We start from the raw sequence: 20731 nt of genomic DNA, 5'->3' as shown, positions 1-20731 counted from the left end.
ACTATACTTCCGGTGTTGCCCATTAAGAAGAAGTTAGAATGAAGACTGAGGTGGAAATCAACACACAAAACACCATTTCGAACAACACCTTCGTCCAATTGAGGCAGGTGCATAATAACGTCAAGTATAACAATAAACAAACATAAGCCACATGCCAACAAGCATGGAAAACATTGTAAAAATCACTTTCTATTTTCTACTCTTCCATGGAGGATTCAGACTCTGAACTTCCTTCTTCCATCATACTTAAGAGGAAACCTCAACTCTCCTCTACATAAAGAAAAACCCTAAAGAGAATGTTTAGAGCATACACCAAAGAAGTTGAGAAGGAAGAGTTTATGTGAGGTATGTAACTTAAGTCATTCTGTGTCTCCTTTCATAGCCAAAGAAAAAATAAGGGAGCAAAGGTATAATACCCCTCTCTAGACATATACTCTTAGAGGGAATAATGACCCGAAGAGGCGTGTTGAATTAAGACTTCTACTACAATCAAAGAGCGGAATCTAATATTTCTGGGGGATGGAAGGTTGAAATTGATTTGAACTGATAAAAAAGAGTTGCAGAATACAGTACCAGAATTAATTATCTTAAACATGAAGTTGTTGAATCATCATGTCATACTAAAGACAACAAAACCGATACCTCTATAGCTACTGTAAATCTTTCTCTGAAGATGAATTGAATCCCATCAGATTGAAGGTCGATTTTGAAAGAAAAAGAAAAATAAGTAAAGTGCAGGAGAAGAAAGACAATGCGGCTAGAGTTTCTGTATAACCACTGAATTGGCTATACCGGCTTGCTCTATTGTTTGGTTCAGATCAGTTAATTGCTTAGGAGGGAACCCCATTGCCTGCAATTGATAGTTCCTTGGGCCACCAGGTCTAGATGCATCAATGAAGGCATGAATATCTCTGATTGTATGGTTGTAGTTGAAGCGGGAAACCAGGCGAGTACCATCTGCTAATCTCAGCCGAATTGAGGTAGTTGGTGATGATGAATCCACAACTAGACCTATTGATGGTGATGGAGCAGCTGTGAAGAAAGTGGCACCAGCACTGGGTTCAGAGATGGCAGAAGCAGGGGTTACACTGCTACCTAAAGTTCTGCCTACACCCTGGAAAGAAGAACGGCGCTTTGGTGGTTCCTGGACAAAAGAGGTAGATAAAGGAATGTTAAATGAAGATGCACACAAGAATTAAACATAAGGAAAATTAAGCAAGAGAAAGGACACACAGAGTACTCTTCATCACGCTTATTGAGTTGAACATGCACACCCCCTCTCCTATCTGGAGTAGCAAGCTCCCTCGGACACTCAGATCTCATGATGCTCTGAAATGCAACAAATTCATATGTATCCAGCAACTTGAGTAGAACTAAGAAAATACTAATAGAACTGAATAACCCAGTGTGACACACGGCATATGACAACAAGGAAAATATGAGTCAAAAGTTATTTCATATCTCTGCAACTATTTTTTACTGATTCATATGTAAATTAATTTGATGGTCAAGATACAGAATCCCTTGAATCCCTTAGCTGTAATAAATTCATTCAAGATTTCAAAATGCATAGGCCTTGATATTGCATAGGAAACTTCAAAAGGCAGGCTGATAGGCATTGGTATTGCATAGGAAACTTCAACAGTGAGCTGATAGGCAAATCATGAGAGAATATGAAATCGGTACAACTTGGAAAACTTATTACCTCCAAGAAGGATGCATTCGCAGGATCATCCATTCTCCGCAATGGACCGTCATCCACAGTGAATCCATTCCTCCAAAAAGTAATGTTGTGAACAACTTCTTCAGGTTGAGAAGGTTGAGAAGGAGCAGATGGCACCGGCTCCCCAGTGAGTAATCTTGCTGTTCCAGTGAAGGCTTTTGAGCTAGAAGATGGTTGATGGTGACTGCTGCGTGGTTCTACAGCTGAGTGTCTAACTAGATTGAAAATTGTATCCACATCAATATCAGAACCTCTAGTAGGATCCTGGACCAGCATTCCACTGCAGTGAGAATAAAATTAGAAAACAATATAACCAACAAATTCAATATCTAATATGAATACTTGAAGAGAGAAAAATAACAACTTGGCTGCAAGCCATATGAAGGAAAGGATGCATTATATGTATCAGTTAAGTACAATAAAAATACAGATATTCAAAAATGTCAGGGACAACATGAAAAATTCCTTTTCCATCCTCAACAAGAAGCTCTGATGCAATATTTGATCAATCCATCTTCCAATAAGCTTCTACATAAATTTTCTTTTATTTATAATTTAAAATTTACAAGAATAAAATTGCAGGAACATTGAATTTCAAAAAATATATGGCTAAAAAAAATGGATGACATCTACCAGTCAAAATGAAGCTTATAAAGTCTGGATTCAGTGAAGTTATCATGATGAGGAGAAAGTTTGCTATGCATCCATTGCACATACAACCAGCCAATGCAAGTATGCCAATCAGTGGGAGTAGAATACACATGCTTCATACTTGGCTAGTTGTAAGAAAAACAAATGCAGAGAGTTTTCCCCAGGATGGGGCCATAAATGAGAAAATTTTAAGGCATTAAAAAATGAATAATGCTGCTACTTTTACAAACTTAGTTACAATTTTTTCATTGTACAACTGTCTTGGGATAAAAAAAAAGTCTGCTACATTTTATCACACATATAATTAACACAAATCAATTAAAGCAGTTTGAGCACCAATGCTTTGAAACATTAACAAACCACCAATAGAGGTTCATCAAAAAACGAAAAATATTATAAGTCAGACATTCTCTGCCAAGCATACGAAAAACATTACATGAATTAAGATGAATACACCTCTTCAAGGAAATATCTTTCAAGAAGAATAAATATCTGATGGAAAAACTACGTTTTCCCATAGCAACAGCATAGAATCACACATACAACCAAGAGCCTTAAATTTTTTGTTTTCAGAAGCTAGACAGATCCCAGAAATATTTTGTTCATGCATTGGACTAGAAACTCCAACCCAACTACAGAAACCATCAATCAATTCTCATTCTTTCATAATTTAAAATTGAAGGCAAGGTATATATTGATAACAATCCACATTGATTAGCTACACGACAATCATTAACAAACAAATTTTCAATTTCGCAAAACTGAAACAGAATTGAAAATTTGATAATATTGAAGACAATTGCAAGCAAAGCATTTAATATACCTCTTCTCACCACCAGTATAATACTGCTGTGGCTCATCGTCGTCACTATCGGAGTCACCAAGAGGAGTCCTATTGAGATCAGCAAGCGTTCTAATCCCGCCACGCGTCCCCGACGCCCTTTTACCCTCCTTCCTCTCCGGTCGGCGGCGCGAGCGCAGTTGGTAGGGTTCGCGAGCAGGAGCGGGAGAGGGAGATCGAGACCTAGATGGAGAACGAGACAGAGACGCAGACGGAGAAGTAGACGGCGACTGGTGAGACAGTGATGGCAAGGGAGAGCTAACGGCAGGGAGATTAAAAGAGTCGGGTTGAGATGTAAAAGCGGCGGCAGTAATGGTGGCATCGTCTAAGAAAGTTGAAACGGCAGCGTCCAGGTCCCACTGATGAGACTCCAAGAAGAACAGAGCTTCTTCTTTAGTGGATGACGTGATCTCCATGAAAGAGTTGATTAGGTTTGTGTTGGTTTCTTGTTGTGTTGACCCCTCCATTGACAATCTGATTTGATTCTATTCGATTTGTTTCAACTGGATCGTTGAAAGTACTTGTATGCTTGCGTTTGAGGTGAACGACCGGGCTTTGGAAACGTGGAAACGTAGCCTTACGAAATACTTGGTTTCGTGTAAGCTTGAAAGAAGGACCAAAAAACTATTTCCCACCTGATGTTCGCTGAGTTGCCAGTTGTGTCTCTCTGTCTCATTATATTTATTATTTCCCACCCGAAGTATAAATTTTTTTATTTTATTTTATTTCAAAAGTTGGAAGGTAAATTACAGTTTTTAAGAATATTAAAGACATTAAATATTTTACGGGAGAATTTCTAAAATTGAAAAGAAGTTTTAAATTATTTTTTAAAATTTTTAAAATTTCAATGTACTTTAAATAATTTAAGAGTACTGATCAAAATGCGATATGTGAAACCTTATCAAAGTTTTAAATTTTAATATTTTTTAAGAGTTTATGTAATAAATTGTTAAACTAATAATAATAATATATTAATAATTTAATATATATATATATTAAATATTAATAATAATTTTGTAATTTTGATAAAAAATCAAAAGTCATTTTTAGACTAAAACCAATCAGATTTACTAAAAAAATTGGATGATGAATAGAAATTTGATTTTATAAAATTTAAAGGGTGAGAATATGTCATTTCATTGAACCTTGGGTGGGCAATAGTTATTTGGCCTAAAAGATATTAATTCATTATTATTTATAAATAAAATAATAAGTTTATATCCCAAAACCAGTGGTTGCTATTACACATTGCAAAATTTTCTCTCAAACCATCAAATGATACAAATGGCAGAAGCTTAATTTGTTCGTTTGTTGCGATTTGTGAATTCGCCAGCATTTGTAAGGCGAGGGACAACAATTGGTTCGCCGCGAACCCTTTCGAGAGCAAAGCTTATCCTTAATGGTCGACCCAACAATGCCTGCAACCAGACCAATCTCAGTATTCAGTTTTGATAAAAAAGCTATGACAATATTACTTCAAGTTCAAGCATATCTTTATTCTTTGCTTACCTTTCCATCCATGGCATTTCTTGCTGATTCCGCATCGTCTTCTTTAGAAAAATGAACAAATCCAAAGCCTCTTGACCTCCCAGAGTCTTTATCATATATTATCCTAACTGAAACTCAACATTTGCTGGAATTATTAACTTTATCAACTGTCGCAATCATAAAATTGGTAACATAGAAAATCCAATACACTTAATGCCAGACTATGATTAAAGGGCAAACTAAAGATAATAACCAAAAGATATTTAGGTTCAATGATAAATAAAAGAACCCTGAGCTCTACAGATAGGCATTAAGAAGTAAAACATCTGACTGCACAATGAGAATTATTTGCAAACTCATCCCATGGTACTTCTCTTATTGGCATTGATCGCCAAGAATCATGATTCTAAAGTGAGAATCCACAAACCCATTATGAAGAATTCACAATGGTTGAATCAGAAAAGAATACTGAATACGACCAAAAAAAAGCTAGGGGTCAGATTAATTTTAAGGAAAATTTTAATGTCCATCAGTATTATAATGCAACAACAGAAATACAAGCCAATTCCTCCTCTGTTTCTAAAAGTTGTTAATTCCTCTGTTTCTTAATTTTCCAAAACCGAGTAGTGGCCACTGCTCTGGATTGTAATGTACTTTAGCTTGTGGTCACTGAATCTTTCATTTATTTGTATGCAAAACCTATGTCTAGGCAGTCGTTAAAAGTTTCTAGTTCTAAACTTAGAAAATAAAGTAAGGTAACTATTAGTAATAGATCCACAAAAACAATATAAAGATAGCAGAAATAGAAGTGAAATTAAGTAAAATAAAGTAGATTGAGGGATTTAAGGCGTCTCAAAATTGATTATTCTGTCTCAAACCCCTCAATCTACTTCATTTTGCTTAATATCAATTCTATTCTTGTTATCTTTATTTTGTTTTTATGGATCTATCACTAATATTTACCTTTCTTCATACTTTTAACAATTGCCCAGACAGAGGTTTTGCATACAAACCAATGAAAGATTCAATGACCACAAGTCAAAGTACATTACAATCCAGAGCAGTGACCACTACTCTGTTTTGGTAAATTAAGATGGGGAATTGCGTGCGAGTATATTAAATGTCTGAGATAGTTTATTAATTGACCATGATGCCTTTGTTTAGATGTCCATAATGACTATGTTTAAATGATCATGTATGGTCATTCAGGCAATTGATCAAACACATTGACGTTGTTTAGGTTAAGACGTATTACAGATTGACGTGTCAGTAAATTTACTTACCTTCTGTCACGTCTCCAAAGGAAGAGAAGGCGTCTTTCAGGGACTTCTCGTCAACTGACCATGACAAACCTTCAACATCCAAAGTACATATGAGTAAAATGACCGTATATTCATGTATATATAAACATGCAGAACGTAGAGTAGAGAGTGACCTGCAACAAAAAGTTTAGCGTTGGGAGGAGGAGACGAGGATGATGAATGAGAAGATGAAGAACAGTAGCTCCGCAGATTAAGAGTTGAGCTATTGCTGCTACTAAGTGATGTCATGACTCTTTTAGCAGTCAAAGCGATACTGTTCTTCATGGTTCGCCGCACAAGGAAGAGTCTTGTTTTCTTGAGCAATACTTGAAGAGGAACGCGACCGAGTGACCAAAAACATCACAATTGTTGCAAAATGTTCATTTTAATAGAGGTCAAAAGACTTGTTCCCACCCAAGGTTTAGTCGAAATCGCACTCCGACATGGTAAATTTTAAAAATCTAAATATTTACCCATTATTGATTAAAGTTAACCAAATTCATTAAATATAAAGGTAAAAAAATCATTTAACCAATAATATAAAATTTTATCTTATTTTTTCTTTTAATTTAAAAAATTAATAATTTCTCTTTAATCAAATATTTAAAAAGTTACATTTTTTTCTTATGATTTATTTTTTTAAAACCTACATTTTTCAACCATCAAACTGCTTTCGACCACCTTCTTCAACCCACCAGACTCTCTCCCTCTTGACGCATCTTCGTCTCTAACTAGAATCCTCCCAATGTGGTGTTGTCATGCACAAAATCGAAAAGTTGATTCGTCTTTGTGCATGACGGTTCTTTAATTCATTGTTGTGAGTTGATGATAGACGAAGAACTGACGAGAATCAAAGAGCCAAATCGAACAATTATTCACTGCAGTTTCATTGAGGGCATTACAAGTACAAGAACGCAATGTATTCATAATTTCTCTTCAATTCCTTTACAGGGGAAAAAAAAACAAAAGAAAGAGAACAAGCGACAATTGTAAGCTTAAAGCTTTCTACTATCAAAACTAGGGAAGTATTATAAAAAACGGCACAGATGGAGGCGAGAACATTTTAGTTCAGCCAAGAAACGAACTTAAAAAATATATATGGTATATATTATTACTAATAAGAAACGAACATAAAAAATTCACTAGTATATTTTAATATTTCCCATGCAAAAATATATGTGGTATATATTATTACTAATAAGAAGCAACCAAAGATTGCCAGGGATTTTGGTGCTCCAAATGTAAGAATTTTGCGAAGACTCCCACCAATGGTGCCGTATTGTATGTGCAGGCCTCAGTCTGCATATAGTTATCTCTTTGGTCCATAAAATTATCTTGAGAATCGGGTCCTCCCACCAATGCTCCAGCCAGAACATTGGGGTTCGGATCCGGGTGGCTGTACCAATTATCGTACCCTTGGGTGCACCCAATGAACCCTTTGTTCTCTCTGTATGACACAATTGAGGCTCCTCTGTGGTGCACCCTTGTGGGGTATTTGGACCCATAACCCACTAAATAGCTCATGTTCATTGGGTTAGAGCCCAAGATATAATCTACTTGAGATTTGGCAAATCTGAACATCTCTTCATGATCCACTGTTCCTCCATGACAATTCAGTTTTTGATTTGAGTTAAGCAGAAAATCTGAGTAAACAGTGAGAAGAAACGCCGCTGTTGAAACATACTGCATGTTGTTCCATTGCCTAATGTATAAGAGGCCGCCTGGCGTCCGGTCAATATTGCTGCCATTGTTCTTGTTGAGGCATGAACATAAGTAGAACTCGGCCTTCGACCTATACTGCTCGAGTATTTGATTATGTTTCTTGTGTTTATCTTCGGCAATTAACTGTTCGAAACAAACAAAAACAAATCAATTAGAGGGAATTTTGAATTTATGAAAAGTTGGGAGACATGATGGGAGCTTTGGTGTCTGTTTCTATGAAAAGCAAAACAAAGGAGAAGATGGGACAAGTGCAGTCAATATGGGCACCCAATTTTTGGCAAAGTGGACCTAGGACCCTTATTGCATGTGCAGCATGTTTTATTACTAACTATTACAGTCAAACACTGAAATGTTTTCAATTTATTAGAGAGAATTACTGCAACAAATGAGCCAACAGACGTAGGTCTTATTTAAACCAAAACAAAACAGAGAAAGTTTGCGGACGGTGTTGAAAATCAGCATAACCACCAACCAGTCTTTGAGTAAAGAGACTTTACCTTTGAAGCCATAAGTTGGAGGCCAGCATACTTAACATCCCAGCTGAACTCTGTAATTGCCCAACTGATCCCACCAAGGTAATGAGCCTTGTTGATAACGTAGTTCAAGTAATTGTCACTGTCAGTGGCCTTATACAGCCACATTGCTCCCCACAGCAATTCATCCATGTACCCACTCACCGACGCATAGTAGCTCTTCACCACTCCCACACTTGCATCATATCTACCTCTGTATTTATCACCAAATTCAAACAACTGCACCAACCCACAAAACCAAAAACAAATATTGTTTTACTTTCTGTTAAAATCTTAGTTTTACCACTTTAACAAAAGACACCAAATGTGTGTATTATCCTATAAATTTTACAAGAGTACTTGACAGGAAACTACTCTAATCATTTCAAATTTTTAAGTGAACCCCATAAGATCACATCAATAATTTAATGTTACCTGTTGGGCATGGTGCAACAGTAGGCGTGAGTAATGTGGGTTTGTTTTCTTGAAAACTATTGAAGCAGCAGCCATGGCGGCAGCTGTTTCTCCGGCGAGATCTGACCCGGGATTGTTCTCGTCGATCTTGTAAGCATGTCGTGATGTCGTCATGTCCTCCGGACGTTGCCAGCAATAGTGATCAGTATCTCCATCACCCACCTTTAGACAACACAAAAACTCCATCATGTTAAATTTTTTTTAATAATTTGCAATTAAAGACAAATTGAGATTATCAAGTACCTCAGCCCATAACACATTTGGACTAGTGTGTGCCTTAACGAAGTAATCTGTGCCCCATTTGATTGCCTCCAGAGCATGTTCCAATTCGCCGGCTTCGGCGATCTGGTCTCGGAATTCAATGACACTCCACGAAAGCATTGTCACCGTGAAGGCCATTGGCAGCCCAAATTTTACATGGTCGCCGGCATCATAATACCCTCCGACCAAATCCACCTACACACGAAGAAACATAACATTTTAATCAGCGTTTCAACAAGCATATACAATTCAATTCATTTTGACTACAGATGTGAGTTTACTGACTCCTTGTTCTAAGCCGTCAGTGAGGCCTGAATTATCCCGCCAAGTGACACGTTGATTGTACGGTAACCGACCAGAACGTTGTGATTCGAAGTAGAGAAGACTCTTGGTTAGAGCATCGGCATAGTCGAAAGCTGAAACTGTAGTAGCAGTGGAAGTAAAAATGGCCGCCAAGATGGGAATGACAAGAAGAAGAGAATTACCGGGGTGTGCAAATCTTAAGATTATTTGAAATTGAAGTTGGTTTAGAATGTTGTTGTTGCTCTTCTCCATTTGTTTTATCCCCTCCCCTCCTAAAGAAGCTAGCTTTTTGGGAGTGAATGGGGTAAGTAATGGAGAAGAGAGAGAGAGAGCGAGCTGATGGCTTAGCACTTTGCAGTCTCTCACTCAGTTCTGTGGTGACATGTTTCACGTGTATGTGACTTTCACATGAGACGGCCAAGTTCTCTTCTTTTTCTTCCAACTCAAGCGTGATTTGTGCAATGTTTACTACTTTTTATTGTGCCAATTTTTGAAAAATAAGGACAAATCTGACTCCATCGCTTTTGTTGTATCTATATGGCCGGAGTTTATGCATGTGCTTCCAAATTTTGAAGATTAACAGACCTCAATGGTCAATTAGTTGAAGAAGAAGAAGTTTCTCATGGAGAAGAGTGTGCAGAGTCGTCAGGATTCCATATATTGTCAGTAAGCAATTCACTGCGGTGGAAAACTATTTGACTGCTGCTCCAAACAGAAATGGACTTTGTTTGTTTCTGTCTTGCTAAGACTACCTTTGACATTTCAATAAAGCTACAGTTTTTTCTTTTTAAAGGATGGAGCACTATGTCCCATCCAAATTTTAATTTAATCTCAAAAAGATTACCTATAATAATTTAAAATTTTAAATATCTATTTATAAACTAATTTCTATTAAAATTTTTTATTAAAGATAAAAAATAAAATTATTTTTTTTATTAAACCCTAAAAAACTATATTATTTTACTTTTATAATTTAAAAAACTAATATTTTCCTTATAAAATTAAGTTTTCAAAACTTATTATTTCCCCTTAGGGTTTGAAAAATTTTTTCAACTAACAAGTCTGATGAGTTATTAGTGATCGAAATGTCAGGAGGATGGTGCCTAGACAACAAAGTATTGTCTGTCATCCAGACACTAAAAGACAATGTTTTGTCATTTAGATGAAGAGCCGCCATCAAATTGATAATGCTTTTGGAGGACAAAACATTGTCTATTTGAACAATGTCTCGTTGAGGAGCATTATCGATTTGGAAGATGTAGAAACATCATCCAAATCGATGATGTTTTGTCATTTAAAAGTGTTGTTGATCTAAAGATAATGTTTCGTCTGAACAACAAAACGTCATCTTTCAACTTTTGGATGATGAACGATATTTCATCATCAAGACATCGTCTTCCTGGCATTGCGACCATTGACAACTCATCAAATTTGTTAGTTGAAAAAAATTTTCAAACCCTATGAATAAACGGAATGATAAGTTTTTAAAAGTTAATTTTATACAAAAATTATTAATTTTTTAAATTATAAAAATAAAATAATATAAATTTTTTAAAAGTTTAAATTTTAATAATAAAATAATAATTTTATCTTTATTTTTAATAATAAAAATTAATTAATAAATAAGTACTTTGGTTTTAAGCTATTACACATGTCATTTTGATATTAAATTAAAACTTGGGTAGGATATAACCCTTTGCCCTTTTTTAAATAATCGAATGAATCATGAATCATTCGATGGACCCACCAGAAAATCGTCGTGATATTATACCAGTCTTTCCATCCACTGTGTGCCATCATATCATAATCAATGCCTTGATTTACTAAATAGCAGATTTAAAATTTGTGGATCATTGCTCAATTCGGTTAAAGATTTAAAGATTTGGGAATTTTAAATTTTTGTCAATTTTTTCAGTCTGTGTTTTCAAACATACCATATTTTTTATACATTAAATATTTATATTATAAAATTTAAATACTTCCTTAAAAACTCATATATTTGATTAGAGTGTAAAATTTGTATAAAATTATTATTTATTTATATAAAAACTTATATTTATATTATATTAATTAAGTATTTTTTTATTCACATAAAGATATCGAAAATAAATTTAAATTTTAGATTGCCTATTATTGATTATTAGATTTTTTTAATTACATATAGGGTTTTATAAGTGATAATAAAAAAATTTTAATCAAAAAAATAAAAACTAAATTTAAATTTTGAATTATGCATATATGAAAGAACAGGTTGATGGAACCGCCAACTCTATTTTCATCCAAAGATAAAAAAAGAGTAGTTTAAATATTATATTATCTTTATGGTATAAATATTTAATATTTAAAAAATATAAAAAATTTATATAAATAAACTCATTTAACAATAAAAATTTTAATTTTTCTCAAGATTAATGATAGAATTAATACACTATTAATTTTGTTAATTTTTTAAGTCCTTGCTAGTAAACTTTACTTTGACCGAAATGTTGTTAAAGAAGTAAGCAAGGCCCCACCATAATTTTAGTTTCACGAAATGGAATTTGGTTGTTTAATTTCCCCAGGTAGCATGCTAAGTGTCGGTGCTACCTATACGTGTAACAAATTTAATGGTTCAACTGCTGAAAACCAGAGGTGATTGTGAGCTCCAGTATAAGCGGCAACTGGCACTTTAAACGTAGACCTGTTTGGCTGTTGGATTTCAAGCACCGACTCCAAGTGTGGGCCCGCCTGGTTCCCTGGCCGACATTCCGGTAATTGGACTGTAATTTTCTTTTGGTTTCAAATTCTTTTCGCCGAATTTTTACATATAAATTTGAACTCCTTTATTATTGCCTTCAGATTCTCTTTTTGAATTATGACCGTCCAAGACTCCAAATAGTATCATCAATTCTTTTTAAGGACTTAATCCCACAAGAGGCTTCTTGAATCCCCAAATTAGTATTTATTAAATATTAAAAATTTATATTTATAAATTATTAAAATTAATAAAATCCCCCCTAAGTTTTAGAAACTAAAATTTTACATTTATTTAAAATTTTTAAACTTTGTAAAGTAACATTTTCATCCTCAAACCTAAGGTTTCCATTTTTTTTAAAACTCAGTCGCCCTCCATAACTTTTAAAAATAGTAGTTCACCTCCATTTTTCAACTTCATCTTCAGACGTTGTCTCTAGCATCGTCTTCGGCCTCCTCCTTCTCCTAATACGACGACGGTGGTGCAATGAAGATATCTTTATCTCCTTGTCACCCAGTGCGACGAAGAGATGGAGATCTCTTCGTCACACCACCCAGACGACGAAGAACAACACTTTGTCATCTTTCGTCGCTCATCTCGTTGTCTAGACGCGTCCATCGTCTGTTCTTTCAGATCTAGACAACGCTTTGTCGTCCAGATTTGGACAACGAAGGGTCGTTCTTCATCATCTTTTGTAGTAGGAGATGAGAGATCGATGGAATGCATCGACTGTTAGTAGTAGTCAGAGAATGAAGCAAACCCTAGAAGTGAAATTTAAACTTTTCAAACTTTAAGGATAGGTTGAGGTGTTAGTTTTTTAAACCTGGAGAGGAGAATGATAAAATTTTAAAGTTTCAAAGTATGTAAGTAAAATGACGATTTTACCTTTGTCTCTAACTGAAATTTTGGACGACAGTGTGGCTATGAATGGGAGAAGGGGTTTTTCATCTTCCGCGGGTATAGGTTTGAGAATGACCTAAAATTTGGGTGGGATGTAGTCCTTTTCCCTAAATAAAATGAATTTCATCATCCACCAAATGGATGTATCTGTAATTTTAAAAGATTTTTAAGTCCAAGATTTGGTTTGATTTTAGTATTTTTTGTATGAGAAATTGGGTTGGATGTCAGGTTCTTTTCATACAAAGGCTTGGGGTGAGAGTTGATTCAAACAAAGTTAAATTTAAATTCGTTTGAATTTGAATTCAATTTGATTTATATAAAATTAGATTCGAGTTTGAACTCACTTCAAATGAGTTCAAATTTGACTCATTTTAAAATCGAGTTTTTAACTAATTCATTATTAAAATGATTTTATCTTAAAATTTTTAAATTCATGAGCTTGACAAATTAAATATTCTAAAACTCAAGCTCGAATTAAAAAAATATTAAACTTTTAAATTTAAATTCGAGTTCAAACTCATTCAAATCAAATTTAAATTTAAACAAACTTAATTTAAATCTAATCCTAAGTTGGGATAGATGAAGGTATTATAACAAGCCATATGGTAAAAAGCTTTCGTTTGCATAGTTTAATCTTATAAATAAGAAAATTATGTCTTCTTTTCTGTGTTCCTTTTTTTTTAAATCACGTGTTTGACTCTATTTATTTCATAATTTATAAATTACTAAAAAAATCAAATTTAAATACTGAAATTTAATAATTGAATATTAAATAATATATAAGAAGTCGAAAAAGAGATGATACCGTTACATGCAGGGACTTCAATTGTCATATTTTGACTTTTATTATTGATTATTTTGAAAATAAATAAAATAATGAAATATCCTTATAATTATTTTTTTCTATCTTTCTTCTTTGTCCTCTTCTCCATTTCTCTTTCCTCTTCATAACTTTTTACCTCCTGTTCTCTCTTGTACCTTCCTTTTCTTCGGCCTTCACTTTCCGTTTTCTTTTTCGTTCCCTTCGCTGCTAAAAGTTTCGCCTACTCGAAGATTTTAATATAGGGTGTGAATTAATACCAAGTTTACTTTCAAGAATAGGCCAAACGACTATTTCCCACCCAAGGTATGCTGTAATGACAAGTTTCCCCCCTTTAACTATGGAAATACCAAACACCCACCCATGGCCAGTTAAATTTAACAGAACCCTAACGCCTGAAAATTTTATCTCCTTTTGCCCCCCTAAAGTTTGAAAACAAAAATTTCCCCCCAGCCTAAGTTTAAGAAAATGGCAGTTTCACCCTAGGGTTTGGTTTTGAAATCTCCGGCGACCTCTCCGGCTCCGTTGCCGACGGCTTCTCCCTCCCGAAGAATCCTCTCCTTCCGGTGATCGGTTGTCTTCCCTGGGAAGCCGATCGTCTTCCCAGACGAAGACGACGGCTTCGTCTTCGTCTGGGAAGACGAAGAACTTCGTCTTCCCCGACGAAGTTCTTCGTCTCCCACCGCTTTTCCGGCGACGATCGGGCCTCCAAATGGGAGGAAACCGATCACCGGAAGGAGAGGATTCTTCGGGAGGGAGAAGCCGTCGGCAACGGAGCCGGAGAGGTCGCCGGAGATTTCAAAACCAAACCCTAGGGTGAAACTGCCATTTTCTTAAACTTAGGCTGGGGGGAAATTTTTGTTTTCAAACTTTAGGGGGGCAAAAGGAGATAAAATTTTCAGGCGTTAGGGTTCTGTTAAATTTAACTGGCCATGGGTGGGTGTTTGGTATTTCCATAGTTAAAGGGGGGAAACTTGTCATTACAGCATACCTTGGGTGGGAAATAGTCGTTTGGCCTCAAGAATATTTGAAACTTAAATCTTGCGGGGGCAGAAGTAATTACGTAAATGCCCACACACAGGGTATAAATTTAAGTTTTTATCCCTATCAAGGATCAAGAGTTTATCGACAATCGTGCCCAGTCATTCCACGTGGCGAGATAATAAGTCCCTGATTGAAACGAGTAGGGCCCCGGACGGCCGAACTTATCCGATCTCACCCGTTCAAAGCCGTTAAAATCATCCTCGTTGCCACGTGCTCTTCCAGCCAAGTTCTGCACGCTCCAGGCACGTGGCTTTATCAAAATAGATTTCACGTAAATTTTTCTCTCCTCTGAAGAAAAAAAAAAAGAAAAATCTCCTTGATCAGATGCCGGTAGCTACCGTACTTCACCGTCCGGTTCCGGCGTTTCTCTCAGTTTCGTTGCCGTACCTTGCTCCTTTTCCTTTCCCCAAAATTGAAACGCAGCGTTTCAGCTTTAAGCATCGGTCGATTAAGTTCAAAATTCCGGCGGGAAAGAAGCAAGTTCCGGACCTGCAGTCACAGAAAGAAGAGCAAGGTTGTTTACTTTACTTTATTTAGTCATCACTTTATATGAAATTTTGTTTATAGTTCGAATTTGATTTTGGTGTAAAATTGAATTACAGGTAGTGAAGAATTGCTATCACTAGAGAATGAGAAGGCTAGTGAAGGATATGATTTGGGATGGTTACCGGCTTTTCCGCATGTGTTGATAGCTTCTATGTCTAATTTTTTGTTTGGTTATCACATAGGGTGAGTCTCTGTATACCCTGTTAATTACACTGTTTTATCTCTACATAATTGTGCTTTTTGAAAGAGTTTTAGTAGAAAGTGACTTAGAGTAAGATCTCATTTTCACCATTCAAATGCTTATTCAAAATTACACGAATGAATAAATTTTCATCGCATTTTGACCCGAATAGCACTTTGTTAAAGAAGCAGTTTACAGCACAAAGTTTTTCCTCATAAGTTTTTTTTTTTTTTTTTAAATTCGGTTTATTTACATTTATTTTAAGGCTGCTTAAAGCATTTCCAAACGTTATTGTGGTTGGGAGTGCTTTTGTGGAAAGCATTTTAGGTGAAAGCACTTAAAATTAGGGCTGGATACGAGCCGAGCCGAGCCCGAACAGGGCCCAGCTCGTTTTCGGTGAGCCCGGGCTCGGGCTCGCGCGAGCTCGCTAAACATATGTTCGTGTTTGGTTCGTTTCATAATTTTAGTGTTCGGGTTCGTGTGTTCGGGCTCGGGTTCGCTTTAGGCTCGTATTTCCAAGGAAAAACGGTGTCGTTTCTTCTTTGAAATAAATGTTTTTTTATTTGAGTGCTCGGCTCGCTTAACCAATGTTCGTGTTCGGACTCGTATTCGTTTTTGCTTAAAATTCAGGCTCGTGTTCGGGCTCGGGCTCGTTCAATGCAAGCTCAGGTTCGGGCTCGAAACGAGCTTTGCTCGAACGAGCCCGAATAAGCTCGCTTCGAATCCACCCCTACTTAAAATGTCTTTATGAAGAGCAACTATAACAATTTTATAAAGTATTTAGAGCGTTTGTGAAAAATAAAAAAGAACTTTCTTGTATTTATCCAAGAAACAGTTCAAATACAAAAAATTTTATAGAAGCACTTTTAATTATCCGTAAACACCTATACTGATACCAAAAGCACTGAAACACTCCTTAAACATACTACAGCAACATAATCAGAATTTCTCTAGTGCTTGTTTGGTTACCAATAAGCTAATTTAAAGAAGAGGTGATAAATTGTGATAAGTATTTGTGTTATCATGAAATTTAATGACGACTTAATTCATCATGTTACTGTAGATGATTGGATTTTACAAGTGTTGCCCTGAAAAATTCGGGTACATCAATGATAAATCCTGGTATGTGATAATTTTTGTTCTGAAGTGGATTTCTGTTGAACAACAGTGTGTGCTTTGCAGGGTGATGAATGGCCCTGTTGTTTCAATTGCTCAAGAGCTTGGTTTTGAAGGAAATTCAATCCTTGAGGGACTTGTAGTGAGCATATTTATAGTGGGTGCATTTATTGGAAGCATAAGCTCGGGTTCTCTAGTGGATAGACTTGGTTGTCGGCGAACTTTTCAAATTGATACAATACCATTGATACTTGGTGCAGTTATAAGGTAATTTACTTACATGTTACAATGTTGCGCCCCATTGAAATCATTTTGCATGCTTCATCTCCCTCTGAGTTTTCTTTTCTGGGATTTGGGCTTTGGTTGGGGGGATAAACATGTGGTTTCTTTAGTTTGTATATGAGTTCGGGTGTTTTTTACTCTGCTATTGCTGTCTCCACATATTATTGCTTCTTGATATTATCATGCTTTTTTCTTAAAGGGACTTCTGAATTTTGAATCCTAAATTTAATCAGTGCGCAAGCCCACACCTTGGATGAAATGCTATGGGGAAGATTTCTAGTTGGCCTTGGTATTGGTGTGAATACAGTTCTTGTTCCAATTTATATTTCCGAGGTACTGCTTATTAACAAATATGCTGAATTTAAAATTATACTCACATTGCATGATGTCAAGAATTTCCATCCTATGTATGCCTTCTAGTACTGGGAATAGGTGAAATTGTAATATCTTTTTGTCCTTTTATATTGTACACATTCTTGTTCTTTATTCAAATTAGCCTTTTGTTGGTATACCTATGAATAATTAATTTTAGTGGAGAATATTACAATTCCTAAGCAACCATCTAATTGTAATTCTCACTGAACATCTATTTCTCAATTTCTTTATGTATTTTTTAGGTTTCTCCAACAAAATATAGGGGTTCACTGGGTTCCTTGTGTCAGATTGGTACTTGCCTTGGGATAATTGCATCATTGTTTTTAGGAATTCCTGCAGAAGATGATCCACATTGGTGAGATTCTTTTCATTTTTCTTTTATTGTTTCCTCTGAGTTGCTGACGAGGTATGTCTCCAGCTTCATGTAGATCTATAACTATAGATCTTGGGTTAGACTTATGCTTGTGTGATTTTATTTATGCAATTGCGATATCCTACATGCATTTGTGGGCACTTCCTTATGCTATTTACAGTGTAGAATTCCTTGTATTTTTTATGAGAGGCTTCCAGACTCTTACAGTTTAATAAACAATGATTTTTCAGGTGGAGAACAATGTTCTATATTGCAAGTCTCCCTTGTGTTGGTCTTGCACTTGGTATGCAGTTTGCAGTGGATAGCCCTCGCTGGCTATGTAAAGTATGATTTGTTTCTCCTTTTGATAGAAAAATTGAATAGCTCTGGATCTTGTCTAAACAGGCTGTCATATGTTGTTCTGCAGGTAGGGATGTTTAATGATGCCAAAGCTGTTATCAGTAATCTTTGGGGAGAATCTGAAGTTGACAAAGCAATTCAAGAGTTTCAGTCAGTCATAAAAAGTGATGGTAGTGATATGGACACCCAGTGGTTGGAACTCCTTGAGGAACCACACTCAAGAGGTTGTATCAAGGCGGTTTATTGAGTGTTGCACTTATCACATATTGATTTTGCACAAAGTTTTGCTTTATGAAATAGCTACTCAAGTCGTGTACATTATAATATTCTTTTCTTCCCCTAACCCTTCCTTTTCCTTTTATATATTACTGATTCTAAGTAGTTGCATTATACTTTGGCTTTGGAACCCTATCCAAATTGTGATTTAAAAGTGACTGTAGCAATATATGTCAGATGGGTATACAAATAAAGTTTTATGATAGTTTTCCTTTATATGGCTGCAGTTACATTCATTGGAGGTGCCCTTTTTGTGCTTCAACAATTTGCAGGCATAAATGGAGTCCTTTATTTTTCATCATTGACTTTCCAAGATGTTGGAATTACAGATGGTGCTTTGGCAAGTTTATATGTTGGAATTACAAACTTTGCAGGTATAAGATCTAAGAAAACTTTTGAGTACAATAGTAAGTTAATTATACTTGTTTGGCAGCCACTGAATTTTACCGACTTGTGAACATATTCAGGTGCACTTTGTGCATCTTACTTAATGGATAAGCAAGGCAGAAAGCCGCTTCTAATTGGAAGTTACACTGCTATGGTGAGTCAGTAAAATGCTTTTGCTAATATTAAACGTATGATGGAAAACATCAATAAGCATTACCATGTCCGTGTGCATGTGAAATAGGAGAATCTTGGAGAGGGTAACTATGAGAGCATGTCACAAAACAAGTAAATGGGGTTCAAAGGTGTCAAGAGATTTGTTCTATTATTGAGTAAAAGAGGATTTTTCCAGTTCCAGGACTTCTTTTCTGGATTTAGGGTTATAGGTAAATGGTGTCATCAACCACCCTCTGATCACAGAGAAAAAGGTGTGAACTCCAGTTACACTACACTTAGATTTCTTGTTTTCTTTCCTCGCAGGCAGTATCAATGTTTCTTGTTGTCTGTGCTATCAGTTTGCCGCTAGATGAAGATTTGGGTCACAGCTTATCAATTCTTGGAACTCTTTTGTAAGCTTTCTTTACCCTTGACTATCCCAAGGGTCATCTTTCCTGTTTTTTCCTAAATTAAAAAAAAAAAGCCTGATTCAAGAAAAGTGGAGTGGTGAACACACTCGGCTACTTAAACCTCTTGTTGTTCTATATATTTATTTTTTAATGACTCGGGCTTGTTAAAGTTTTTGCCGATCATAGCAATCTATGTGAGCTTCAGCTCCTTCATGCTCAGCCCTGTTTGGCTGTTAAACTCAAAAGAACTGAACTTCTATTGGCTTGTTAAATAGGTCTCACAATGTGAAAAATGGAACACTGTTAAAGATAAATGGTTGATGGCATCCAAATAATTATTTGTTTTTAATTAATTTGGACAAGTCCACTGATCTCACTCTCGCCTATGCTTTCATGTAGGTACATGTTCACCTTTGCCATTGGAGCTGGCCCGGTAACTGGCCTTATTATTCCAGAGCTCAGCGGCAGCAGGACACGGGGGAAGATCATGGGTTTTAGTTTATCTGTCCATTGGGTATGTAATGTTCAGTCTTAAGTTTATTGGCTATTGCAAGTTCTATATACATAATAAGAGCTATGATTACCATTTTGCCTATTGTCAACTAGAGCAACTTCACCCTAATATTTGATAGGATGATAATAAATGCTTAGCAAAAAAGAAAACAAAATGTGCTTTCTATCTATGCTCCTGAAATTTCGCTAAGATTTGTTTATCCAGTTTCTGCTGAATTCCTAATTTAATTTTCTCTCAAAACTTGCTTACATGCTTTGAATCAGGATTGTAATTTCTGAACTTGCTGACATGCTTTGAATCAGGTTTGTAATTTCTTGGTGGGTCTATTTTTCCTCAACTTAGTGGAGAAATTCGGAGTTGCTCCAGTTTACGCTGGATTTGGTGGTGTATCTCTGTTGTCAGCATTGTTTGCTTACAACTTTATAGTGGAAACTAAAGGACGCTCTCTCGAAGAAATAGAAATATCAATGAACCCCAAATTCCAAATCGGAGATAAATGACTGGCATGATTGAGATTCACAGAAGATGAAGAATTGCCCTGCTTGAGCTTAACATCAAAAGTGTTGTTTTGAAGACCACCAGGTTCCACACATGAAGATTTCCCACCGATGATCCCCAATGCGCTATTGCAGTGACTACATGTATGCTTTTCTATCATGACCGTATGGCATTGTCTGTACTTATGTTGCTGCTGTCCATTATTTTTTTGACAATGGCAGGGTGTTCAATTTTGTCCGGGAGAAAGCTGTATAATCTCTTGCTATAATGCATCTCTCTGTACAAACTTCATTATGTAATTCTGATCCTTCAAATTAAATTACAAACGAAATCATAAGCATAATTTTCTATATTAAATTTGTTTGAATTTGTTAATAAACTTAAATTTGATTTTTGAACCAAATGTGACGCCATATCTTCCATCCGTCCAAGATTCCGTCAGCCAAACAGAAGTCTCCAACTCGAACAAAATAGAAGTTTCCTCCGCTAGTTGGCGCCACCTTGTAA

The 20731-nt window shown here is 35.8% G+C and overlaps 4 protein-coding genes across 5 annotated transcripts; 1 reads left to right on the top strand and 3 right to left on the bottom strand.

The window, feature by feature from the left end:
* Nucleotides 1-509: 509 nt before the first annotated feature.
* Nucleotides 510-3790, bottom strand: LOC123196134 (plant UBX domain-containing protein 4-like). The gene is made up of 4 exons (XM_044610029.1): nucleotides 3198-3790; nucleotides 1706-2003; nucleotides 1234-1329; nucleotides 510-1144 (listed from the first exon to the last, which is right to left on the bottom strand). Exons 1-4 carry the CDS (start codon nucleotides 3680-3682, stop codon nucleotides 758-760), a joined length of 1266 nt encoding a protein of 421 aa, XP_044465964.1. The 5' UTR covers nucleotides 3683-3790; the 3' UTR covers nucleotides 510-757.
* A 589-nt stretch (nucleotides 3791-4379) lies between these two features.
* Nucleotides 4380-6375, bottom strand: LOC123195776 (glycine-rich RNA-binding protein 4, mitochondrial). Its single transcript, XM_044609615.1, has 4 exons — nucleotides 6139-6375; nucleotides 5987-6055; nucleotides 4725-4831; nucleotides 4380-4633 (listed from the first exon to the last, which is right to left on the bottom strand). Exons 1-4 carry the CDS (start codon nucleotides 6287-6289, stop codon nucleotides 4511-4513), a joined length of 450 nt encoding a protein of 149 aa, XP_044465550.1. The 5' UTR covers nucleotides 6290-6375; the 3' UTR covers nucleotides 4380-4510.
* Nucleotides 6376-6845: 470 nt separating this feature from the next.
* Nucleotides 6846-9936, bottom strand: LOC123195775 (endoglucanase 11-like). Its single transcript, XM_044609614.1, has 5 exons — nucleotides 9259-9936; nucleotides 8956-9168; nucleotides 8674-8874; nucleotides 8224-8478; nucleotides 6846-7849 (listed from the first exon to the last, which is right to left on the bottom strand). The coding sequence occupies exons 1-5, from the start codon at nucleotides 9526-9528 to the stop codon at nucleotides 7199-7201; spliced, it is 1590 nt and encodes a 529-aa protein (XP_044465549.1). The 5' UTR covers nucleotides 9529-9936; the 3' UTR covers nucleotides 6846-7198.
* A 5104-nt stretch (nucleotides 9937-15040) lies between these two features.
* On the top strand, nucleotides 15041-20574 carry LOC123196396 (probable plastidic glucose transporter 1). Of its 2 annotated transcripts, none has more exons than XM_044610407.1 (12): nucleotides 15041-15288; nucleotides 15377-15503; nucleotides 16684-16884; nucleotides 17133-17232; nucleotides 17517-17629; nucleotides 17878-17971; nucleotides 18054-18210; nucleotides 18490-18636; nucleotides 18730-18803; nucleotides 19127-19215; nucleotides 19612-19726; nucleotides 20029-20574. In XM_044610407.1, exons 1-12 carry the CDS (start codon nucleotides 15099-15101, stop codon nucleotides 20224-20226), a joined length of 1605 nt encoding a protein of 534 aa, XP_044466342.1. In that variant the 5' UTR covers nucleotides 15041-15098; the 3' UTR covers nucleotides 20227-20574. The 2 variants fall into 2 exon arrangements, with proteins under 2 accessions (XP_044466342.1, XP_044466343.1); XM_044610408.1 differs by lacking the exon at nucleotides 15041-15288 and adding an exon at nucleotides 16565-16602 and having other exon boundaries at nucleotides 15375-15503.
* Nucleotides 20575-20731: the final 157 nt, after the last annotated feature.

This window comes from Mangifera indica, chromosome 14 (assembly GCF_011075055.1).
Source record: "Mangifera indica cultivar Alphonso chromosome 14, CATAS_Mindica_2.1, whole genome shotgun sequence".
In the NCBI taxonomy this organism is placed as follows: domain Eukaryota; kingdom Viridiplantae; phylum Streptophyta; class Magnoliopsida; order Sapindales; family Anacardiaceae; genus Mangifera; species Mangifera indica.
This window is presented reverse-complemented; position numbering and strand designations above follow the sequence as displayed.

Bases quoted from the DNA above. Each gene is read 5' to 3' on its own strand.
- LOC123195775 (XM_044609614.1), bottom strand. From the start codon at position 9,528: ATGGAGAAGAGCAACAACAACATTCTAAACCAACTTCAATTTCAAATA. The intron at 8,479-8,673 runs GTAACATTAAAT...GGGTTGGTGCAG, and splicing joins TGTTGCACCATGCCCAACAG to TTGTTTGAATTTGGTGATAA. The intron at 7,850-8,223 runs GTAAAGTCTCTT...TGTTTCGAACAG, and splicing joins TCCAACTTATGGCTTCAAAG to TTAATTGCCGAAGATAAACA.
- LOC123196134 (XM_044610029.1), bottom strand. From the start codon at position 3,682: ATGGAGGGGTCAACACAACAAGAAACCAACACAAACCTAATCAACTCT. The intron at 2,004-3,197 runs GTATATTAAATG...TTCTCACTGCAG, and splicing joins TATACTGGTGGTGAGAAGAG to TGGAATGCTGGTCCAGGATC. The intron at 1,330-1,705 runs GTAATAAGTTTT...GTTGCATTTCAG, and splicing joins CGAATGCATCCTTCTTGGAG to AGCATCATGAGATCTGAGTG.
- LOC123195776 (XM_044609615.1), bottom strand. From the start codon at position 6,289: ATGAAGAACAGTATCGCTTTGACTGCTAAAAGAGTCATGACATCACTT. The intron at 6,056-6,138 runs GTCACTCTCTAC...TGGATGTTGAAG, and splicing joins CGCTAAACTTTTTGTTGCAG to GTTTGTCATGGTCAGTTGAC. The intron at 4,634-4,724 runs GTAAGCAAAGAA...GTCTGGTTGCAG, and splicing joins GAAATGCCATGGATGGAAAG to GCATTGTTGGGTCGACCATT.
- LOC123196396 (XM_044610407.1), top strand. From the start codon at position 15,099: ATGCCGGTAGCTACCGTACTTCACCGTCCGGTTCCGGCGTTTCTCTCA. The intron at 15,504-16,683 runs GTGAGTCTCTGT...TGTGCTTTGCAG, and splicing joins TTGTTTGGTTATCACATAGG to GGTGATGAATGGCCCTGTTG. The intron at 18,211-18,489 runs GTTGTATCAAGG...ATATGGCTGCAG, and splicing joins TGAGGAACCACACTCAAGAG to TTACATTCATTGGAGGTGCC.